General features: G+C 37.9%; 3 protein-coding genes across 3 annotated transcripts; 1 reads left to right on the forward strand and 2 right to left on the reverse strand.

The window, feature by feature from the left end:
* Window positions 1-89: 89 nt before the first annotated feature.
* Window positions 90-3915, reverse strand: LOC115626031 (tenascin). The gene is made up of 3 exons (XM_030521282.1): window positions 3527-3915; window positions 919-1461; window positions 90-859 (listed from the first exon to the last, which is right to left on the reverse strand). Exons 1-3 carry the CDS (start codon window positions 3913-3915, stop codon window positions 763-765), a joined length of 1029 nt encoding a protein of 342 aa, XP_030377142.1. The 3' UTR covers window positions 90-762.
* A 1784-nt stretch (window positions 3916-5699) lies between these two features.
* Window positions 5700-16292, forward strand: LOC115626033. Its single transcript, XM_030521284.1, has 8 exons — window positions 5700-6073; window positions 6139-6702; window positions 8192-8689; window positions 9916-10334; window positions 10433-10485; window positions 12091-12533; window positions 14770-15306; window positions 15884-16292. Exons 1-8 carry the CDS (start codon window positions 5766-5768, stop codon window positions 16191-16193), a joined length of 3132 nt encoding a protein of 1043 aa, XP_030377144.1. The 5' UTR covers window positions 5700-5765; the 3' UTR covers window positions 16194-16292.
* Window positions 16212-20138, reverse strand: LOC115626034 (tenascin-like). Its single transcript, XM_030521285.1, has 4 exons — window positions 19975-20138; window positions 18329-18877; window positions 18064-18264; window positions 16212-16482 (listed from the first exon to the last, which is right to left on the reverse strand). The coding sequence occupies exons 1-4, from the start codon at window positions 20136-20138 to the stop codon at window positions 16230-16232; spliced, it is 1167 nt and encodes a 388-aa protein (XP_030377145.1). The 3' UTR covers window positions 16212-16229.
* Window positions 20139-20543: the final 405 nt, after the last annotated feature.

Below are 20543 nucleotides of genomic sequence, written 5' to 3' on the forward strand. Positions count from 1 at the left end.
ATATCAATATTTTGAAAATAAAAATATTATATTTACCAGTTTTTAAATGTTAAATACTTGGAATCAATTGTGAAGAATTCAATTAAAGATTTTGAGCATCGTATTGTGCTTTAATAGTTTGTTCAACATAAATCGTCGGGGCTCAACAAATGATTTGATTGCGCAATTCTCCCCGTTTATTTATTATTTGTTGTCTGGAAAATTTGTTAGTTTTACAAGGTCTATTTAAATAAACTATAAAAAATATATATTCGCAATAACCTTTGCTTGCTATGTACAGCCCTTCTGCTAGGTTTTGGTTTTGAATGTGAGGAAACTAAAAAATATCAATAAAAAATTTTAAATTTATTTTTAATTAAATTTTTTGTATTTTAGCTTAAATTTTTTTTAATAGATTGAATCATGTTTGTAGAATTGTTGTGCCTTAATAGTTCGTTTAACATAAATCGGCGAGGCTCGAAATGTTCTTGGCTTATAACTTTTTTAGAGAATTGCAAAATAAACACTGAACTAGAAATTGTGCTTGATTGCGATAAAAATAAATTAGCACTATTTCTCGATTTCTGGCAGGTACAGAAGACTCTCTCATTAGTCGTAGTTCACCATCAGCTGTTAAGCTATTCTCTGCAGAATTTGTTAGCTATAGTTAGCAACTAAAGGTCGATTTGTAGATGAGCTACAAAAAATAAAAGCTTTTGTAAATCGTGAACATACAAGTATTTATGAAGATTCCTATTGATTTTTTATTTGATAACCGCTCTGCTACAGCGGGACACACATCGTTGAGCGCTCATGGTAAGTAAAGCCGGGATCACATATACAACGATTGCGGCTAACACAGACGCCGTTATTGCATTTCCTGCAAGGATAGAGTGGCTTGTAATCTTTTGAAGGACACTTCCTCTGTCAAGTACTCACTGGTAACAGTCGAATTGGCAGACACCGTCCTTCAGCACATAGCCGGGTCCGCAATCGCACTCGTTGTTGTCCCGACACAGCCCGCCAATGCCGCAGTCCGGGTCGCAAACTGGCTGGCAGCCCTCATCGGTCAGCTGATAGCCCTTGGCGCAACTACAGACCTCCGGCTCGGTGCAGTTGTGGCGCACATTGTTGCCGCAGCCGCCACTGCAGATGGGTCTGCAGAAGCTGCGCGTCTCATCCAGCTTGTATCCCGGATCGCATTCGCAGCTGCCGTCCAGATAGCAGCGTCCGTTCTGGCAGCCCAAAGGACACGCGAACACGCAGTCGCCATTGTCGTTCTTCACGAAGCCCTCGTAGCAGTCGCACTCCCCGGGCTTGCTGCATCCGCCATTCACACAGCCACAGATCGGACGACAGACCGTCACGCCCCGCAGCCGTGTGGCACTGTAGCCCGTGCAGCACAGCTCTATTGAAGTCAGCTGGTTCGCCTGATCCGTCTGGATGACACTGGCGTGCTCGTATTTCCCCACCGTTTCGGTGCTGCACAAGTAAAGTAGGAAGGGGAGATATTTAATGGGGCTTATTTTCATTATTTATTTATTTATGTCAACAAACATATGACATAGGTGGAAAATATATAACATTTATTTATTTATTTATAAATTGCTAGCTTAAAATCAAAATCTTAAAGCTAACAGAGAGATTATGGCCTTCAGCTATAAAAATTATAGAAAGCATCTTATAAGTAAGCTAGAAAAGCCTAAGAAGAAGAAGTCTAATCAAATTACAACCATATCTAATTAATGTCTCCAACCCGGTGGGGGAATATTATTTACCCTTCGGCTAGCTGCTCCCCGACTCAGAGCCAAGTGTGGTCAGAGGCGGCAATAGATCTACCGATATAAAAAAGAAAAACTTAACAGGGAGAACAAGCTTAGAAAGAGAAAGAGAAAAAAATTTATTGGCCATCTAAAAACAAAGCAAAGGACATTAAGAAGACTAAGAAAATATAATTGAACACTTCACAAACGACAACTATAAGGCTCTATTTAATAATATCCGTTTATATAAATGGAAGGTTTGAAAACATTTCCTTTTCTCACTATCCAGATATCATTGCACCAAGTTCCACCAAATAAAGGGCATCAAAATTCTAGTTAAATATTATATACCAATATAATAAAGAAATACTTAACAGTGAGAACAAGCTTAGAATTACTTCAGAGTGAAAAAAGGAGAAAAGAAAAAAATTTATTGGCCATCTAAAAACAAAGCAAAGGATATTAAGAAGACTAAAAAAATAGAATTCAACTGCAAACACTCCACAAACGACAACTATAACAACTATAATAATTTAAAAGTAATCCAATACTTGTAACGCTAGGATAAGGGTTATAAATAAATAAAAAAAAATAAATAAATAAATATAAATGGAAATTCAAAGGGAGTTTGGAAACATTTCGTTTCATACCACCAACTAAAGGGCATCAAAATTCTAGTTAAATACTTATGGCATATCTGGTGTACATGTGAATAGCTTCCTATATTTTAACAAAATATGTGTGAATGGTTTGTTCATAGCGTTTTTTTGGGTAATCATTAATCATTAAATTAGAAATATATATACATATTATACACCCAATTCTATTTTTACAAGGTAGTTTAGAAAAACCGTGTAAGAAAAGACATTGCTAAATGGAATAAAGTCCTGTACCATAAATAACATTTTTAATTTTCAAACCGTGTTAAATCAAAACCGTGTAAAAACAGAATCATTTGTATTATATACATATATTACAAATAGTTTTAATAACTTTTTATTTTGAAATACCATTTTTCAAAGGAAAACACATCACTGAATCACTAAACGAATCAATATCCTTGTTTTTCCTGTGCTGGAAGGTATAGCAAAGAATCTAAATGAGACCATATAGGCATGTCTGTTCCTCCGATCGTCCAATAACTTTCGAGCCCTAACAACTAGGTGTACTAAACTTATTATTTAAACTCGTATTATTCATACACATAGCAAGTTTATCCCAAACCTGAATGTAGCCTCTTTATAACACGATTTTAGATTTCTCTTTTCCTTCCTTTTTATATTATTTTATATTTCTTATATTATTTTATATATTCTCTGTTGTTTTAGTCTTGTCGTTCCTCCCGGCATTTATTCCATTTGAAAGATAAGTTTTGCAATTTTTTAAAACAAATATTAAATGCTAATATGCGTGCTTAAAAATTCGAAATTTTTCAACCCGTCTTATTTCAGCGCTTTTTGCAAATATCTGTAGAAATGTTTATAATATATAAAAGGTTTATACTAACTACTAGATGTACTATTATATATACTATATATACTAATATTTGTGCTATTGCCTTTTCGTTTGTCAGGAACTCCAAAGCAAATTTGTTTAATTAATTGGTTAATATTTAGAAAACAAAACCAAATCGAGGGCAGTTTTAAAAGTTATTTATAGGATGTGCTTTTTCTTTTTTCTTCAGGCTTCAGGCCTGCTTCCGTAATATTCTCATCTAAATTATTTGCCTCAACTAGATGAGTTGTATCTACAGATACCCTACACTACACTTTGCATTAACTCACGGTATCCAGATGCGACATTTGTGCTGCTCCCGATTCGAGATGGTTTCGTGCTCGCGCCGTCGATATTTGCGATCCACTACGAGCTCCTCGGTACTCTCGTAGTTCATTCCGCCGGACGCTACGCGATTATATAGTGGCGGCTGTCTCTGCTGCTGCTGCTGCTGTTGTTGTTGTTGTTGTTGTTGCTGGTAAGGTCTGTTTTGGGCGCCATAGCGACCTCGTTGCTCATATTGCTGTTGTCGTTGTTGCTGCTGCTGATTAGCGAAATCGTAGCGCGTGGGCGTTCCATATTCCCTCGGCTCCCAGTTTCCCAAATTCCCACTCGCGCTGAAGTAGAGCAGGGCGAGAACCAGAACCAGCAGGTAGCCCGAATTGCATTCGTGGAGCATTTTGTGCGCCCGCTAAATTCTAACTGAACTCTCACAATTCGCATGCCAAGCATTCGCGTTCCAGTGGCCCAGTAATTCCGACTTATCAGTTGTTTGTGTTTTTTTTATTCAAGTCTGGGCTGGGCAGCGCTACGTCTCGGATTTTCGGGCATGTTGCTGGCGTTGTAATCAGTGTGCCTCTGTTTCTTGAAACTTTTCGATTGGAATTGTGAAATCTTTGCGCATGAAGCCGTTTTTTAACCCAAATAGCAAATAATATACTGGTATATGGAGAAATTATATCGCTGGAGTTTTAGAGAATATTCCTTTTCTTTCTAAGATCAGATCAGGATTAATAATGAGCAATAAAATAGAGAATAGAATAGAATTGAAAGTATTGCTCATTTAAATTAAAGTTTGTTATTTAAATCAATTTTAGAGAATATTTCGTTGCAATCAATGCAGAGATTTAAGGGATATTCGATCAGAGGAGGCGTTATAATAAGCAATAAAGTAATAAACAGGGATATAGAGGATTTATGTTCAGGACCCCTTGAAACGTTGCTCATTCAAATACAAATTTATTATTATTATTATTAACAACAATTTCACAAAATATTTCTTTGCAATCAATGCATTGATTACAGGGATCTCCGCTAAAATCAGGTCTAATAATAAGCAATAAAATAATAGAGGATTTATGTCCAGGGCCTTTTGAAATGTTGCTCATTCGAATAAAAATTTTTTATTATTATTATTAACAACAATTTTACAGAATGGTGGAGTTTTCGAGAATATTTCTTTGCAGATTAGATGAAAGGGATCTCCAATCAGATCAGGCCTTATAATAAGCAATAAAATCATAAACAGGGATATAGAGGATTTATGTTCAGGACCCTTTGAAACGTTGCTCATTCAAATAAAAATTTGGTATTAAAAACAATTTCACAGAATATTTCTTTGCAATCAATGCAGAGATTATGGGGATCTATCATCAGATCAGGCCTAATAATAAGCAATAGACTTACAATCAGCTCTCTATTATACAAACTTAATAGGTTCGTAGCCAACTTTTAGCTTTTAATTATATTTAATCTTTTTTTATTTAATTATTTTAATGTTAGTTTATTATTATTTTAATTGAATTTTGCTAGATTTTGATTTGATTTCCATTTCTTTTTTGTTAAGTCTAATTATGTCTCTGACTGCGCTCTGCTGGCAGTTTGAAAAAACTTTTTTTTTCTACTTATATTTAATAAAAAAATAGAATCGGTTTCCTTATATTTTTGTAATTTCTAAACTTTTTTATTCTTTAGTTTTATTTAGAATATTTATTTATTGAAGTATTAGTACCCTATTGCTTTGATTTCTTTTCTCATCGACAGCTTTATTTGTCGATAAAATAAAATAAAAGTACAATCTAGAAACCCAGTCCTTAATCCTGTATCTTAATTTGTTTTTACATTTATTTATCGATAAAGTAATAGCTAGTGTAGGAAGAAATTTAGTGATTGAAGAAAACTAGCTACTGATAGCTGAGAAGGTAGTAATATAGAAGACCGCCATAATAGAAGAGTTCATATAAATAGTTACATAAATTGCTACATTTGAATAACCTACCAGAATTACAAATGTTTTGCTGGCAACTTCAGAATATAATGGGTTAAGCCATGTTAAGTCTTGGCACCCCGGGGCCCGCTTATCAGCCTCGAGTGGGTCGCTGGTAATGAGATTAAAAGATGAATGTGTGTGAATGTATGGAAGGGCGGGAGACCGAAGAGACCCATGCAGTAAACAAATGAGACTTGGGCGCTGTGGTTGTCGAAGCTACTGCCACCGAACAGTGACTATAACGCCATTGAATCGCTACCATGTCAGCGCTATTGAGGTCATTGGTCAGACAGACTGCTCTGCTGGTCCTCTGGCTCTGTTTGGCGCGTCAGCTGCGGACTGAGGCGCTGGAGTTGCAGCTGCACGAGCAGCAGTTGCAGCAGCAGCTGGAGCAGCAATACCTGCTGCAGCAACAACAGTTGCAGCATCAGCAGCATCAGCAACAGCTGCACAACTACCAGAGGCGCCACACAACCACAACAACCACGCGACGTCCGCTGAGACGGACGGGCGGGCTGGCGGTGCCGATGCGTGGCATATATCCGCCCAAGTGCTGGCGGGAAGTGCCGTAAGTTGGGTTGCAAGTTGGCGGGCCATTAGGTCGTTTAATGATCGCTGGTGCGCTCTGCCCAGCGCTGTCTTCTTTCAGTACGACAAGGACGTGAAAATTGTGGGCAACAGCACCATTAATCCCGGCTTTAATGTGATCGAGGTGTGCTGCAAGGGCTGGCAGCGCTACGAGTACGACTGGTCCAGATGTGTTCCGGACTGTGGCGACAAGTGCCACGAGCACGGATTCTGCCTGCCCGGAGGTCGCTGCCAGTGCTTCGATGAGTTCGTGCTCAATCATCGCAATGTGTGTGTCCCCACCTGTCCCCTGGGCTGTCCACACGGCCAGTGCTATCTCAATGGCACCTGTGTGTGTCAGCGGGGCTACGAGCTGGATGGCTCGCGAAAATTCTGCCAGCCGCAATGCAATCAGACCTGTGGCCACAACGAAGTGTGCGACGCGCCGGGCAAGTGCGTTTGTGCCGAGGGCTATGCCCGCGGCCTGCGTGACTCTACGGCCCTGGGCTGCCAGCCCATTTGCATCCCGGACTGCGGCTACGGCCACTGCGTGGGACCCAACCAGTGCGAGTGCTTTCCAGGATACGAGAAGCGCATCAACGGCACCTCCTGCCAAAGCGCTTGCTACATGTAAGTGCAGAGAAACCATTACATCTCATGTTTGCTTATATCTCCATATAATTATGTTGCCTTAGCAAATCTAAATTACTTTTAATCAAACCGCTTAGGTAATAATAGAATGTAATTACCGCGCTAGCCACTGGTTTTAAATTCAATTGCCAGCTAACAGCATCTCAATCAAAGCATAAGTGTGAGGACTCGTACAGAAGAGAATGGCTTTGGCTCTTCATTCTTGGCACACGCTTTTCCTAATTTTTTAGAGTAATATCAAGATTATCAATACTGCCACTACAAATCTATATCCTTTGTTTAATAAGTGCCTGCACAAAATGTTTCCGTAAAAAAGAAGAGTGCCCTTTTCCATATCATTGGCTGTTTTTCCTCCATTGTGGCTAGAATTATGCCAAATTTATTCAGCTACTTATATATTTTTAGGGACAATTATTCATAGATTCTTTCCCACGTTTAACAGCCTCAATAATAAGTATCTAATATTTCAATAAACATTTAATGCCATTAATTATGGTTTTAGCATCATATAAAAATTAGTAATCACATAATTTATAGTAAAAAAATTAATGAAAATTGAAGTATAAACTCAGAAACCGCTCAACTGATTTTGATTAAATTTTGTGGCGGTATTCAAATTAGTCCCATGGCTCATTCTGTGAAGTTTTGTGGCGATTGTGAAAACGGAATTTTCTTCTTGTTTTTTCTAATTGTTTTTCAAGAATTTTGATATTTCCTATAAGTTACTACCTTAATGGATTTCAACGATTTTAATTTCATTTTCCTATTGTTTCAATTCAGTTTACAGCCGACCAATAAGAATATCTATCAGAGCATACTATAAAAGCAATAATAATTAATACATAAAATACAATTATCAAACGATAAATCCAAGTTGTGTTGAGAACGCAACGCAAGCCCAGTACGCTAGTAAACTATTAAAAATAAGAGCAGCTGCTTAAGTCGCCTTAACAGTTCGAAACAAATTTTATGGCGTATAAAACTCTGTTTAAAAAATATTAACAATAATAATTGTACAGCACATAGCTTAGAAACGAATTAGATAAGCACTTTTCAAGCAAGCTAGTCGTTGACATACTTCAGTAAAATAAGCACAGTACCTTCGAAAGTATATTCTTAGAGGCAAATAATTTGTATTACGAATTGTGTTGGTTCATTCAAAAGTAATAACAATTATACATAAGTATATTAATTTCCTTTTTTCATTTTCTAAACTATTGAACTTATTTACATATTCTTTGTTGGTTTTCTCCCACAACAAACTATTGGGAGGCCCATTTATAAACTATAACAGATTTGTATGCAAATCATAAATTAACAAAAAAAAAAATAACATCCAGCAAACTGGCTTCGATATTACCTTTCAGGAAATTTGATGACTTATTTAAATGCTTGAGGTGCTTTCAGCTTATTAGTTTCATTTTCTGAACTATTCAACTTAAGTAAATACATTTTCTTCCTTTTATAGGCGCTGCGAGAACGGCTTCTGCGCCAACAGCACCACCTGCGTGTGCCAGAATGGTTATCGCTACGACATGAACACCACAACGTGTCTGCCAGATTGCGGGGAGGATTGTGAGAACGGGGTTTGCATATCGCCCGGCATTTGTCGCTGTTTCAATGGCTATGTGCGCAATGGTCCCAAATGTGAGGCCGTTTGCGAGCGCGGCTGCGGCTTCTATGGCAAATGCATTGCGCCGAATCTGTGCGGCTGTGCGCTTCTGCCAGGACGATTCGATAGCTACCAGCGATGCGAGCAGGGCTTCTGCAGCGCTAAGGGACGCTGCCGTTGCATGGAGGGCAAGACGCGTTTCATTGACAAGTGCTTGTCGCCGGATACGGTCACCACATACGCCTCCATGAATCCGCCTCGTGCCAATAGTTCTCTGATCCACGAGTTCGATCTGCTGCTCGGCCGATATTTCATTTTAGGCGGCACCCAGCTGCCCAGCTACTACTGGTGGCAGTGAGCGAACGGGCGAGCATCTATTCTGCTTATCGTCCATTGCATGTTTGTTTTCTTCTTTGCTTCGATGAGTGGAGTGAGCGCAAAATAATAAAAATGTCTCTGCTTTTCTACGTTCAACAAAAAGAACAATCCGTCGCATGTCAAGCTTGTTGGCCTTTGTTTTAATTCTTATCAGTCGAGCAGCGTGCTGTGTCAAGCCTCTAGATCGCAATGAGGGAGTCAAGCTACATTACGAGGGGGGCTATGTACTCGTATAGTAGAGTATCTGATTAGCTAGAGTGTGCATTGCCATGACTGTGTTTTTGAGGGTATCTATTTTATATTTTAACTGTGGCCTCTGCTTCAGCTCTTGCGTAGTTTATAGTTCTAAATAACTCCATCTCGTATTTATAATTATTTATAAATGTTTTCAATGCCCCATAATACCTTTCATATGATACAGTTTATTATAGTTAAACGACTGTTTCAGAGAAGGACTTTTATAGCAAGCAGGACTCTAGCCAACATTCTAGCCGTTATAAAGATATTCAATTCATAATTAATATAGGGCAGCTATTGTCAATGTTATGCTATAACATACCTGAAGAGACTTGTCAAATGGTGATATCCCTTATATTTGCAAGAATCGAAAAATTCTTCAAGAATAATGACGGATATTCAGGGGCTTAAGTAAAATACGGAACCATAAATAACAAAATTTCAAACGGAAAACATGGGTATTTTATGAATTAACCATAATTTTTATAGCTTGTAAAGCCTTTTAATTTTTGTTTTGACACTGAATTATGTTTATCTTGAGAACTAAAATATGCTTTTAGAAATATTGAAAGCCATGATTTTTAGAAATAAAATGTATGCTCTGTTCAGGAGTGTTCCTCCAGTAGTTTTTCTACAGTCGAAGCTCCTCAGCTTTAAATAATTGTAATAATCCAAAACTTTTTCTAATTTGTTTTGGAACTTATAATACAAAACAAATTCAGAACTACGCTGCTCATTCCAAATAATTGACCCCCTTTTTTATCGCCACTGACACTCGCGTCGTCTGCTTTTCTCACACAAACCCACACACACAGTTATCTGTGGCTTTCTTCTGAGCGGAGCGGTTTGTGAGGAAAACATTGTAGAGGAAAGCGCCATTGCATTGCAGTACCATTGAAACCATTAAACGTCGCGCAACTCACACGATAAGTTCAAGCTCTATTCGAATAGCACAATATGCATAGGAATTGCGCGATTGTTGGGGTTACGATTGCCCCATTAGTAGTGCTGTTGCTTTTGCTGCCGTCCGCCAGCCCCATCCCGCAGTTCTGGAAGCTCAATGCGCTCAACGAACGAGCGCTCTTCGAGCTGGAGACCCGCAGTTCGATGAGCTCCGGCATTTGCTACAAGGAAGTGATGTATGTGTGCAAGATTTTTCCTCAGCCACATGAACCTTCTTCTATTTTACTTTCCAGGGGCAACACAATGGATCCGGAACTGCGCCTACGCATCATTTCCTATTGTTGCGAGGGCTATGTGCGTAATGCAGACGCGAGTTCCATGAAATGTGAGCCTACCTGCTCGGAGGAGTGTTCGAATGGCATTTGCACGGCGCCCGATGTCTGCGAGTGCTACCCGGGCACTGAGAGGCGTGGCGGACGCTGTGAGGAAAGTTAAATTGGACCAATCTGTTATAAAAATAAACGCTTTAGCTCAATTCAAGTAAATACATATGCCATAAACCTCTCTGTTTGCTCTCAGCTCGTTTCCCGGGGACGGCTTTATCTGCTGTTTGCCCATCAAGCATACGCAGTGTATGCCATTATCAATATTACTTTCGGACTACTTGATTAGTTTATGTCCAGGGCCAAGGCAGTGCGTTTTATTTAAAATAAATTCAATTAAATAAACAAAATTAACAAACTGCGTCCCGAGAATCAATCCATTTCATAAATATTGAGATGACAGCAAGACAGAGGACGGAACGTATTGATAGTCTCTAAATATTAAACAAAAAACAAACAATATATAGGTTATACGTACAATTTAGCGAGCCGCGATCGAGATGATTAATAAATAAATATACAAGTAGTATAATTCGATCTGATCGATTGAAATGGATTCATTGTTTATGAAAATAAACTCTACAATAGCGAACCTGCAGTGTTTCCATTTATTACCGGGTGTGCCCTTTGCTACCGGCAGATGGCGTGTTTCCTATAAAATAGCTCTATGTCGATTATATCCTGAGAAAGTGCAGTCCAGAGCTTAATCGGTGATTTTCAAATTATTCATGGCATTCTGACAAACGCGTCCAATTTTTAAATTATATGTAAGAAGACTTCTAACATTTTTCTGGAAAGGTAAATAAATATTTCACAGATGTAAATCAGATTTTTTTGAAGTAAATACAAATTTGTATCCAACTCGGCTGAGCGGTTTTGGAGTCTATAGGGAACATACATACCTACTTCTAGTCTTATATTATAAAACTACTTATTAGCTCCGTCTGTGTTGTTTATCAGTTAATTTTGATTTATTTACATTATTTACAATATTTATAATGATTGAAATCTACTCCAAAATAAAACTGCTTAACTCACATCGCAAATTTATTTAATTAAAGCATATAATTGGGTTAAAAAACAGGAGTTGTACGTACGGGACACACTTTTAAAGGCTTAGCATTAATTTGTTGATGTAGTAAGAACGCCTGGATCTGTATTATAAGCTTAGTCAAATTTGAATTTAAACTAATTCAGCAATATTTAGCATTCAATAAGTATTTGAAAAATTCCAATCATTCCAATCAATTGAAATTTGCAGACAGTTAAAGGAAGGCAATTATTTCTATACATATGTATACTATATATTTGTAAATTTGTAACGAATGTTTTCTGAAATTAAAGAGAGATTTATTAAAGATATGTAGATTCTTTTGGATTGCATTTTTGAAGTTCTTTAATCATAGGAGTACCTACAAGTTTAAAGATTTATTAAGCTTGAAAAATTGATATTTTTTCGAAAGCGGAAGCACTTTTTTCTTGTAGGAATTGCAGACGATATTATTTAAATATTTACTAAATTAAAAATTATCCCATCCTTGAATTTAATTATGTTGTTGGGCAGTGTTCGACAAATTTCTCGGAAATACCCATCAGATGTGCAAAATAAAAGTACAAGTAGCACTAATTTATTAGCCATCTGTCGCTGACATCGCCGTCGTCGCAACAACAACAGTCAGCAACCTTCAGTTGAATAGAGCTCTATTGATACGCCCAATGCGAAATTCAGATAAGCAGCGACTGCGTCAGTATTTGATTCTCCAAGTCAATTCGCGACTCGCGTCTGAGCTGAGCTTCGGAATTTTGAAACGATTAGTTGAAGTGCAGCCGCCTTAGTACACGGACAGCAATTAGGGAACGGCATTACTTGAGTTTAATAATAATAAGATTTTAAGTGCCCCTGACATCATTTGGAGACGCGCTCGCAGCATGAGGTCATCATTCAAACCGATCTGGCTGCTGCCTCTGGCTCTGGCTCTGATGGCCCTCTGCGGCAACACGACTGCCCAGTACAAGACGGCGGGCATCAAGACTCGCCAGCCGCCTTCGGGCAACCTGCAGTTGCATGCAGCTGGCAACGCCAGCGAGGAAGGCCAACTCTATCACGGCTATGCCAGCTATACACCCGCTGAGACCTATCAGGGTGGCAATCACGATGGTGCCGCCCTCTATGGCCACTATGTGCAGCCCTCGCTCCCACGGGGTACACCAGCGCCCCAGGTGTTTGATCCCACAGCGGAATTCATCAACAAGACCAGAGAGGCCATGGCCAGTGGTGTGTGCTTCAAAGAAGTTCCGTGAGTAGCAAGTGATGTGCAATGGGATCACGACCACAACAAACATTACATAACACAACACAACAACACAAATGTGTTGTTTTTGTTTGCGTAGCCAGCCCCTCGGCTGAACTGAACTCACGACCTCGACATCCTCACTTTTCTGATAATGAGAGCGCAAACAAGCGATTTAGTTTAGTTTAGCAGCATGTACTGATATGTGTAGGTGTTTTGAAAGTAGACACATTTTTACAAATCAAGCAATTACTAAAGAAAAACAAAATTAGTTGCTATACCGTAGAAAATGCAAGTTGAGGAACGTCGTTAAGTTATAAACATTTCGAATATTACTTTATAGTTAGTTATTTATATTTCTCTATTTATACTTTTTTTAGTGGACTCTTTAATAGCCAAATTTTGCCAACAAGAAGAAAGTATGGTTTAGTTTTTATTTTTCAAAGCAGCTAGGTGTTTTTTGTGTCCTATAAAATTCAACAAATCAAGCGTCTCCACTATTTTTCCACAATACATACTGATACTGATATGTGTAGGTTTTTTATTTTTTCATTTGGAAAAACAAAGTAGATGAATTTTTGTGCTGATGCTCATTCTACAAATCAATCAATTTATAAAGAGAATGAAAACTAGTTGCTATACCGTAGAAAATGCAAGTTGAGGAACGTCGTTAAAGGTATAAAAAGATATAATGCTCCGACTTATTTTTCTTAATTTCGAATATTACATTTCAGCCAGTGCTAGAAAGTTATATATATTTCTCTACTTATACTTTTTAGCGAACTTTTGAAAAGCCAAAATTTGCCAATAAGAAAAAAGCTTAGTTTTTATTTAATTTAGGCAATTTTTTTTTTTTTTTTGTATAAAATTCAGCAAATCAAGCGACCCATCTATTTTTCTACATTATATATTAGCATGGTTTTTGTAGGTTTTTTTTATGTGTACTGTGTGTCATTTGGAAAAACAAAGTACAGTGAAAACTCCTTTAATGGACACCTCTTTTATCCGAGGAGAGTGCTTGGCGGACACTTTTTCTGCAACATTCGATCGCTGTATAAAGTATTTAAGTATCCCCTTAAGTGGACACTCCCCTTGGGCGGTCAAAAATTGGCCGGCCATGATTTTTCACTGTACATAGACAAATCAAGCAATTTATAAACAAAAATTCTACTTTTTAAGCGGACTTTTTAAAAACCAACATTTTCAAAAATGAGAGTTTGATTTAGTTTGAATTTTCATTTAATTCAAACAATTTGTCAAAGCGCCTCAGCTGCTTTTTGTGTTCTATAACTAACTAACTTGTTCCTATTTTCACATTCAAGAAATCAAGCGTCTCTTCTATTAAAAGATTTATGATTTGATTGAATTATTTTTGTCCCCATACGACCATCTTTATTGCATTTCTTTGTACAAGTATTATTTCTAGGAATTGCTTATTTTCTTGGTAATTATTTAATTGTTTATTTAAATTATGCACGCAGTATATCGTCTTATTTATTATTACTTTCCCAAAAAGGGGCAAGGGTTTCTAATGAAAACCGTTCTTCTAGGCAGATTCAGGTTCATCTTAACACTAGTTTTCTTGGCTGAGGCAAAGGCATCAACATAAAACTGTGCTACTAGTGATAGAAACATCCGTATAAAATTGGGTTTAAATATCTTAATTGCTTGATCATTAATTGCTGTTGACGGAACATTTTATTTATTTATTTATTTATGTCAACAAACATTGACTGTCGACATAGGAAATATATATATATATATATCTAATATATATATATATATATCTATATATATATATATAAAAAGCAACAAATCTTCAAGAAATCGTCTTAATTAATAAAAAGAAACTATTATTAAAATATTTAAGCATCAGCAAAGTTAATGATTTTAAAGGCAACTTATTGGTTCCTTGAGTTTATTCCTCAAAGAAAAAGTAGGACTCATATCAGCTGTTGTGAGGGAATTAGGAATTTTGTGGAACTTGTGAAACAAATCACATATTTGTGCCTTTTCCTCTATTTTTGTTTTGTTTAAACATCAAGAATGCGATTCAAAATTGATTGAGTTTCTTGAATTTTAATATTCAATTAACCTTGTTTAAAAACCCACTTATATACTCTTCCATAATTAAAATATACTTTCCGATTATTCATTATGTACACTCACCTCTAATGATCCAGTTCTTTTTATATTAGCTCAGGCATTTCTTTAAAATATTACCCTTCCTCTGCTTCCATAGGACGGCCTCTCTGGTGCACAGCTCAGCCGACAAATTTGTGGGGAATGGCACCAGCCCGGACATGAGTCGCATTCAGGTGTGCTGCGAGGGCTACGAGCGGAATCCGCACGTTTATCGCCGCTGCGAGCCCATCTGCGCCGACGACTGCCCCAACGGCATATGCACGGCGCCCAACACCTGCGTCTGCATGCCCGGCCATGTCCGCAACCACGAGGGCAAGTGCATCTCCACTTGTCCCCTCGGCTGCGGCAATGGGGTCTGCGACGATGAGAACGAGTGCCGCTGCCGGGCGGGCTACAAATTGGACCCAAGCAGCCGCCAGTACTGCCGCCCCGACTGCCAGCCCGGCTGCGCCCACGGCCAGTGTGTGGCGCCCAATAAGTGTGCCTGTCTGGAGGGCTATCGGCTGACCGCCAGCGGCACTTGCGAGCCCAAGTGTGACAATTGCGAGAATGGAGGGTGCACGGCGCCGGGTCATTGTAGCTGCAATACGGGCTACTTGAAGGTGAGCGGCGTTTGCGAACCCATTTGCACAAAGTAAGTAGCAGAATTAGATAATATTTGTACTAAATAAATGATTAATATAAAGAGCTGCATGCGATTATAATGACAAGTAACTTCATTCGATTACAAACTGAATATGAAAAGAAGAATGTTTCGGATTAAGAAGCGTGCTAAGGAGAACATTGCAGCCATTGATCGAAGATTTTATTGCATCACAAAAATAATATTAAAGACTTAAAAGATAAAGTTTGTAATCGAAAGAATATAGTTCTTAAATTTCCTTAAACAAAAAACCCCTGATGACTATTCTTCTTGCTTCTTAATTCTAATTCTTCTTAATTCTTGCTTATTAATTATTTATTTATTATATAATATTTATAATTTGAATAAATACAATTGGGTGGCATTTTAAAAGAAATTAAATTAAATATAAAAAATAATATTAATTTAAACTTTTTGAAACGAAGAAGCTACGCTACATATTTGATAAAAACATTTTCTAATACTAATGTATGATTAGGCTTTTAAAAATCCACTTTTGTCAGGCACTTCACTAGCAATACCATTAAATCATATAGCTGTATCTAATGGCTGTTTCTAAAAATTGCAGACCCTGCGAAAACGGACGCTGCATCGCGCCGGACACTTGTGAGTGTACGTCCGGATTCGATTATGACCAGCGAACGGCCAAGTGTACGCCCCACTGTGACCTGCCCTGCCTGAATGGCGTTTGTGAGGGCCAGAATAGATGCGCCTGCAACGCCGGCTATATTCAGGACGAACACCAGCGCAACATTTGCCAGCCCCACTGTCCCCAAGGCTGCCCCAATGGCTTCTGCTCGGCGCCCAACTTCTGCATCTGCAAGCCGGGATTCATTAAAAGCGGCATAAAGGGACGCCAGACCTGCCTCCCCGTGTAGTTTGTAGGCTTTCAACTTTATTTTATGCTCGACATTTCAAATAAACAAGCGACCAATGAGCATTCTGAATTCATGAATAAACTGTTGATTGTAGTTCAAGATCTCGCTGCGAGCCATCGCTCCATGTTGCAAGTGTTCTGGACTGAGGCATCGGTCCACGAAATAGGTCAGACCGGGGGGGCATTGGCAATGGCCTTGCGCAGTGCAGCTGCCGAAGAGACAATGCTGCCGATCGGGGCTACAGCCACAGACATTGGGAGCTAGACAGCGTCCATAGTAGCCGCATCCGCTGCAAGTGAGAACAAATTTAATAAAAATGTAAAATTGAAGCAGAAAAAGGGGAGATGAATAATGGAATTGAACAACTGGAATGGGGCACAAAGTTCAATATAAACTAATTAACATTTAATAGCTTTTCTACTCAAAATAATTTACAACCCATGCAACAAATTTCAGAAAACTTCGCCCGGACTTAGAGAAGTTTTTTGTTTATTGTTTCCTTTTTTAAATTCTTACGTCAATATAGGAAATTGGTTCTTGCAACTGTTTTATAAATATTATTGATTATAATGCACGAAATTGTTGCAATTGTGAAGGCCTGTAATCAGAAAGTAGGGCTGTCGAAACTAAGAGGGGAAGTCCATAAAACGTTTGGTCAAACAAAGTTATTATGGTTAATTATTAATTATTATAGTAAGTTATTAAAAGTGCTTTATAATATAACTAGACTTTGCAACTGTTTTATAAATATTATTGATTGTAATGCACGAAATTGTTGCAATTGTGATGGCCTGTAATCAGAAAGTAGGGCTGTCGAAACTAAGAGGGGAAGTCCATAAAACGTTTGGTCAAACAAAGTTATTATGGTTAACTATTAATTATTATAGTAAGTTATTAAAAGTGCTTTATAATATAACTAGACTTTGCAACTGTTTTATAAATATTATTGATTGTAATTCACGAAATTGTTGCAATTGTGATGGCCTGTAATCAGAAAGTAGGGCTGTCGAAACTAAGAGGGGAAGTCCATAAAACGTTTGGTCAAACAAAGTTATTATGGTTAATTATTAATTATTATAGTAAGTTATTAAAAGTGCTTTATAATATAACTAGACTTTGCAACTGTTTTATAAATATTATTGATTATAATGCACGAAATTGTTGCAATTGTGATGGTCTGTAATCGGAAAGTAGGGCTGTCGAAACTAAGAGGGGAAGTCCATAAAACGTTTGGTCAAACAAAGTTATTATGGTTAATTATTAATTATTATAGTAAGTTATTAAAAGTGCTTTATAATATAACTAGACTTCGGCAATGCTCTACCATCTACTAGCTAGCTGGCCTAAATTTTGATAGGCCACCATGTTAAGGCTAAACGCTTAAAGGCTTAACAAAGGGTTTGGCAACTCATCTGGTTACTGGGCTCAATGCTGAGTATTAACACTAAGCTGCTATTCCTAATTTTAATCTGCAAAGCCCCATTTAATCTTGCACTACTCACGGTACAGGAAGTAATTTAAAATTTGTTCCTTTCAAAGCAACCATTAAAGAATAATAATACAAATAATATAGCTAGCAGGTCTAACCCTTCTTTGTTGCTTACAATTATATTTTCTTAGCTACATATAACCTAATTCTTTTCCGACATTGTTCTCATTTTCAAAAATCTGTATATTCTTTCTGAATATGTAGTCAGCATAAACTGTTTTATACACTTTTATAAAACTAATAATCGCTTAAGTCTGAATATGTGTGCTATGTGCATAAAAAACTTCTTAGAACGCCCTTTCATTTCATAGATGGGAACTGCTAGCATATCTTGTGGTCAGAAAGTTTGATCGACTTTACAAAATATATTTGTGGGCTTACCCCCAGCACACAGGCTCGCAGCTATTTCCCAGCAGCTCGTAGCCCTCGTAGCAGCGGCAGACACCAGGAGCGATGCAAACGCCATTGCCATTGCAGTTGTCAGAGCATTGGGGCAGACAGCTGTCGGTATTGACATCGTAACTATATCCCTCGTGGCAATGGCACTTCATGCGCGATTCGCAAAACCCATTCTCGCAATTTCTACCACAATGACAGTAAGAAGATGAGGACTCAGGATCAAAGTGGATTTTCTTTTGATACTCACAGATAGCACTCAGTCTCGCAAACATTTCGGTGCTTCCGTTTCATGTAGCCGGGAAAGCAATCGCACTGATTGGGACCCACACACTTTCCATAGCCACAGTCGGGCGTGCAGACAGGCTGACAGCCGAACTCCGTGCGCTGATATCCGGACAAGCAGTCGCATTTCCCCGGCGCCACACACTCCTGATGCGTGCCACAGCCCAGCGGGCAATGCGGGCGACAAAAGAGCCTCGTCTCCTGGTCCAGCTCGTAGCCGGAGTGGCAGGAGCAGGTGCCATTCATATAGCACCGTCCATGCTGGCAGGCAATGGGACAGGTGTGTATGCAGCTCCCATGCTCGTTCCTGACGAACTCCTCAAAGCATTCGCAGCTGTTGGGGGCCCGACAGAAGCCATTGCGACAATTGTCGGGCGAGCTGTGGGAACAGTCGGGTACGCACTGCTCCGCCACACGTCTGTACCCTACACAGCAGACTTCGATGCGCTGATAGAAAATACTGGACCCATTACCACGTATCGGTTCGTTCTTCGCCACCTGAAAGAAAACGGCTCTAAGGGCCGAATCCCCCAAAACAAAAAGGTTACATTTTTCCCTTCAGCTTAGGCAGTTGATAAACAAACTTATAGTGTACTATGCGAGTAAATTCTTAGTCCATATAATAGAAGCAATGCATTAATATTTAAATTAAATTTAATTCATTAATATTGAAAAGTTTGTTTAACAAACTTGTGTACAATAATAAGTATACGATGTAAATCATTTTTAACACGCTTTTATTAGTTTCACCTGTATGTATGTATGTATGTAACGGAATCTTTCAGCGTAATTTTTATTATAGCAACCAATTTTATAGCACAACTTTAATATTAAGCATACGATGTAAATCAGTTTTATTACAGCAACCAATTTCATAGCACAATTTAATATTAAGCATACGATGTAAATCAACCAATTTTATAGCACAACTTTAATATTAAGCATGCGATGTAAATCAGTTTTATTATAGCAGCTTTATAGCACAACTTTAATATTAAGCATACGATGTAATTCATTTTTATTCTCGCAACCAATTTTATAGCACAACTTTAATATTAAGCATACGATGTAAATCATATTTATTATAGAAACCAATTTTATAGCACAACTATGAAAACTAAAAAGCTAACTGCAAAATACACATCCTTGATTATTATAGTATTATTTACGCCTTTTTCCTTTAATCCTGCGAATTTAAATGCCTTTTAAACATACTATGTATATGCACTAGGTTAGGAAGCTTGCTCTGGCCATCTATCTAGCTCGTTAACTGGCCATATTATATTAATATATGTATATATTATAATATTATTATATCACCTAGCTAAGGAGCAGTACCAGAAAGCACCTCCAATTCTATTCTAGTACTACGCCCACTAACTGCAGCCGAGAGTTCGCTCTTCTCCTCATTTCTAATTTACTATCGCGGGCTTGTCGACTTATACTAGAAAGTTTGTGATGCTGAATGCTACTATTTTCTTAAAAATTAGTTCACCATAGATGCTCGTTTGTTTCGCAAAAATGTCTAATTAGTAATACAGTGAAAACTCTCTTGGCCACTTAAGGGGATACTTAAATACGTTATACAGCGATCGAGAAAGAGGTACTTACGGCACTTCTCGATAGCACAAATGTGTCTGCTTCTGCCGGATCAGGCTCAGCGACTCGATTTCGCTGTAAATATCGCCATAGAGTTGATGTGACGTCGCTAAACAGCTGAGAAATAACACTCGTATAGCCAGCATTTTTAACGCCGTCTTGTGACGATCGTACATTTATATGCGGGATAGTCCGACACCGCGTTGTTATTGGAGCCACTTTTCTCTGAGGAATGAATGCCGAGTCGAGATTACGGAGCAGAGCTAAAACCTTATCAGCAATTAATTACGCTCGGGAATCAAAGTGGCTCAGAGTACGCACTGAACTCAATATATATTCTATTTTAGTTTTTTTTTTTAAATTTATTTACACTGGCAGAGCTAAAACCTTATCAGAAAATAATTACGCTCAGGAATCAAAGTGGCTCAGAGTACGCACTGAACTCAATATATATTTCATTTTAGTTTTTTTTCTTTTAATTAATTTTTAATTTAATTTAACAGTTATTTATTTTTTATATTATTTAATTAACCCTTTAGTAAATAAATGATGAGATAATTTATTAAATTAGTTAATATTTT

This window comes from Scaptodrosophila lebanonensis, unplaced genomic scaffold (genome assembly GCF_003285725.1).
Source record: "Scaptodrosophila lebanonensis strain 11010-0011.00,11010-0021.00 unplaced genomic scaffold, SlebRS2 tig00000080-arrow-pilon, whole genome shotgun sequence".
Lineage (NCBI taxonomy): Eukaryota > Metazoa > Arthropoda > Insecta > Diptera > Drosophilidae > Scaptodrosophila > Scaptodrosophila lebanonensis.

Excerpts from the sequence above, each read along its gene's own strand:
- LOC115626031 (XM_030521282.1), bottom strand. The coding sequence starts at position 3,915 with ATGCTCCACGAATGCAATTCGGGCTACCTGCTGGTTCTGGTTCTCGCC. Across the intron at positions 1,462-3,526 it reads AAATGTCGCATCTGGATACC|CACCGAAACGGTGGGGAAAT; the intron begins GTGAGTTAATGC and ends TTACTTGTGCAG. Across the intron at positions 860-918 it reads TGCCAATTCGACTGTTACCA|GAAATGCAATAACGGCGTCT; the intron begins GTGAGTACTTGA and ends CTATCCTTGCAG.
- LOC115626033 (XM_030521284.1), top strand. The coding sequence starts at position 5,766 with ATGTCAGCGCTATTGAGGTCATTGGTCAGACAGACTGCTCTGCTGGTC. Across the intron at positions 10,486-12,090 it reads GCCCATCAAGCATACGCAGT|GGAACGGCATTACTTGAGTT; the intron begins GTATGCCATTAT and ends GACAGCAATTAG. Across the intron at positions 15,307-15,883 it reads TGCGAACCCATTTGCACAAA|ACCCTGCGAAAACGGACGCT; the intron begins GTAAGTAGCAGA and ends TAAAAATTGCAG.
- LOC115626034 (XM_030521285.1), bottom strand. The coding sequence starts at position 20,138 with ATGTACGATCGTCACAAGACGGCGTTAAAAATGCTGGCTATACGAGTG. Across the intron at positions 18,265-18,328 it reads TGCGAGACTGAGTGCTATCT|AAATTGCGAGAATGGGTTTT; the intron begins GTGAGTATCAAA and ends TCATTGTGGTAG. Across the intron at positions 16,483-18,063 it reads TGCGAGCCTGTGTGCTGGGG|CGGATGCGGCTACTATGGAC; the intron begins GTAAGCCCACAA and ends TCTCACTTGCAG.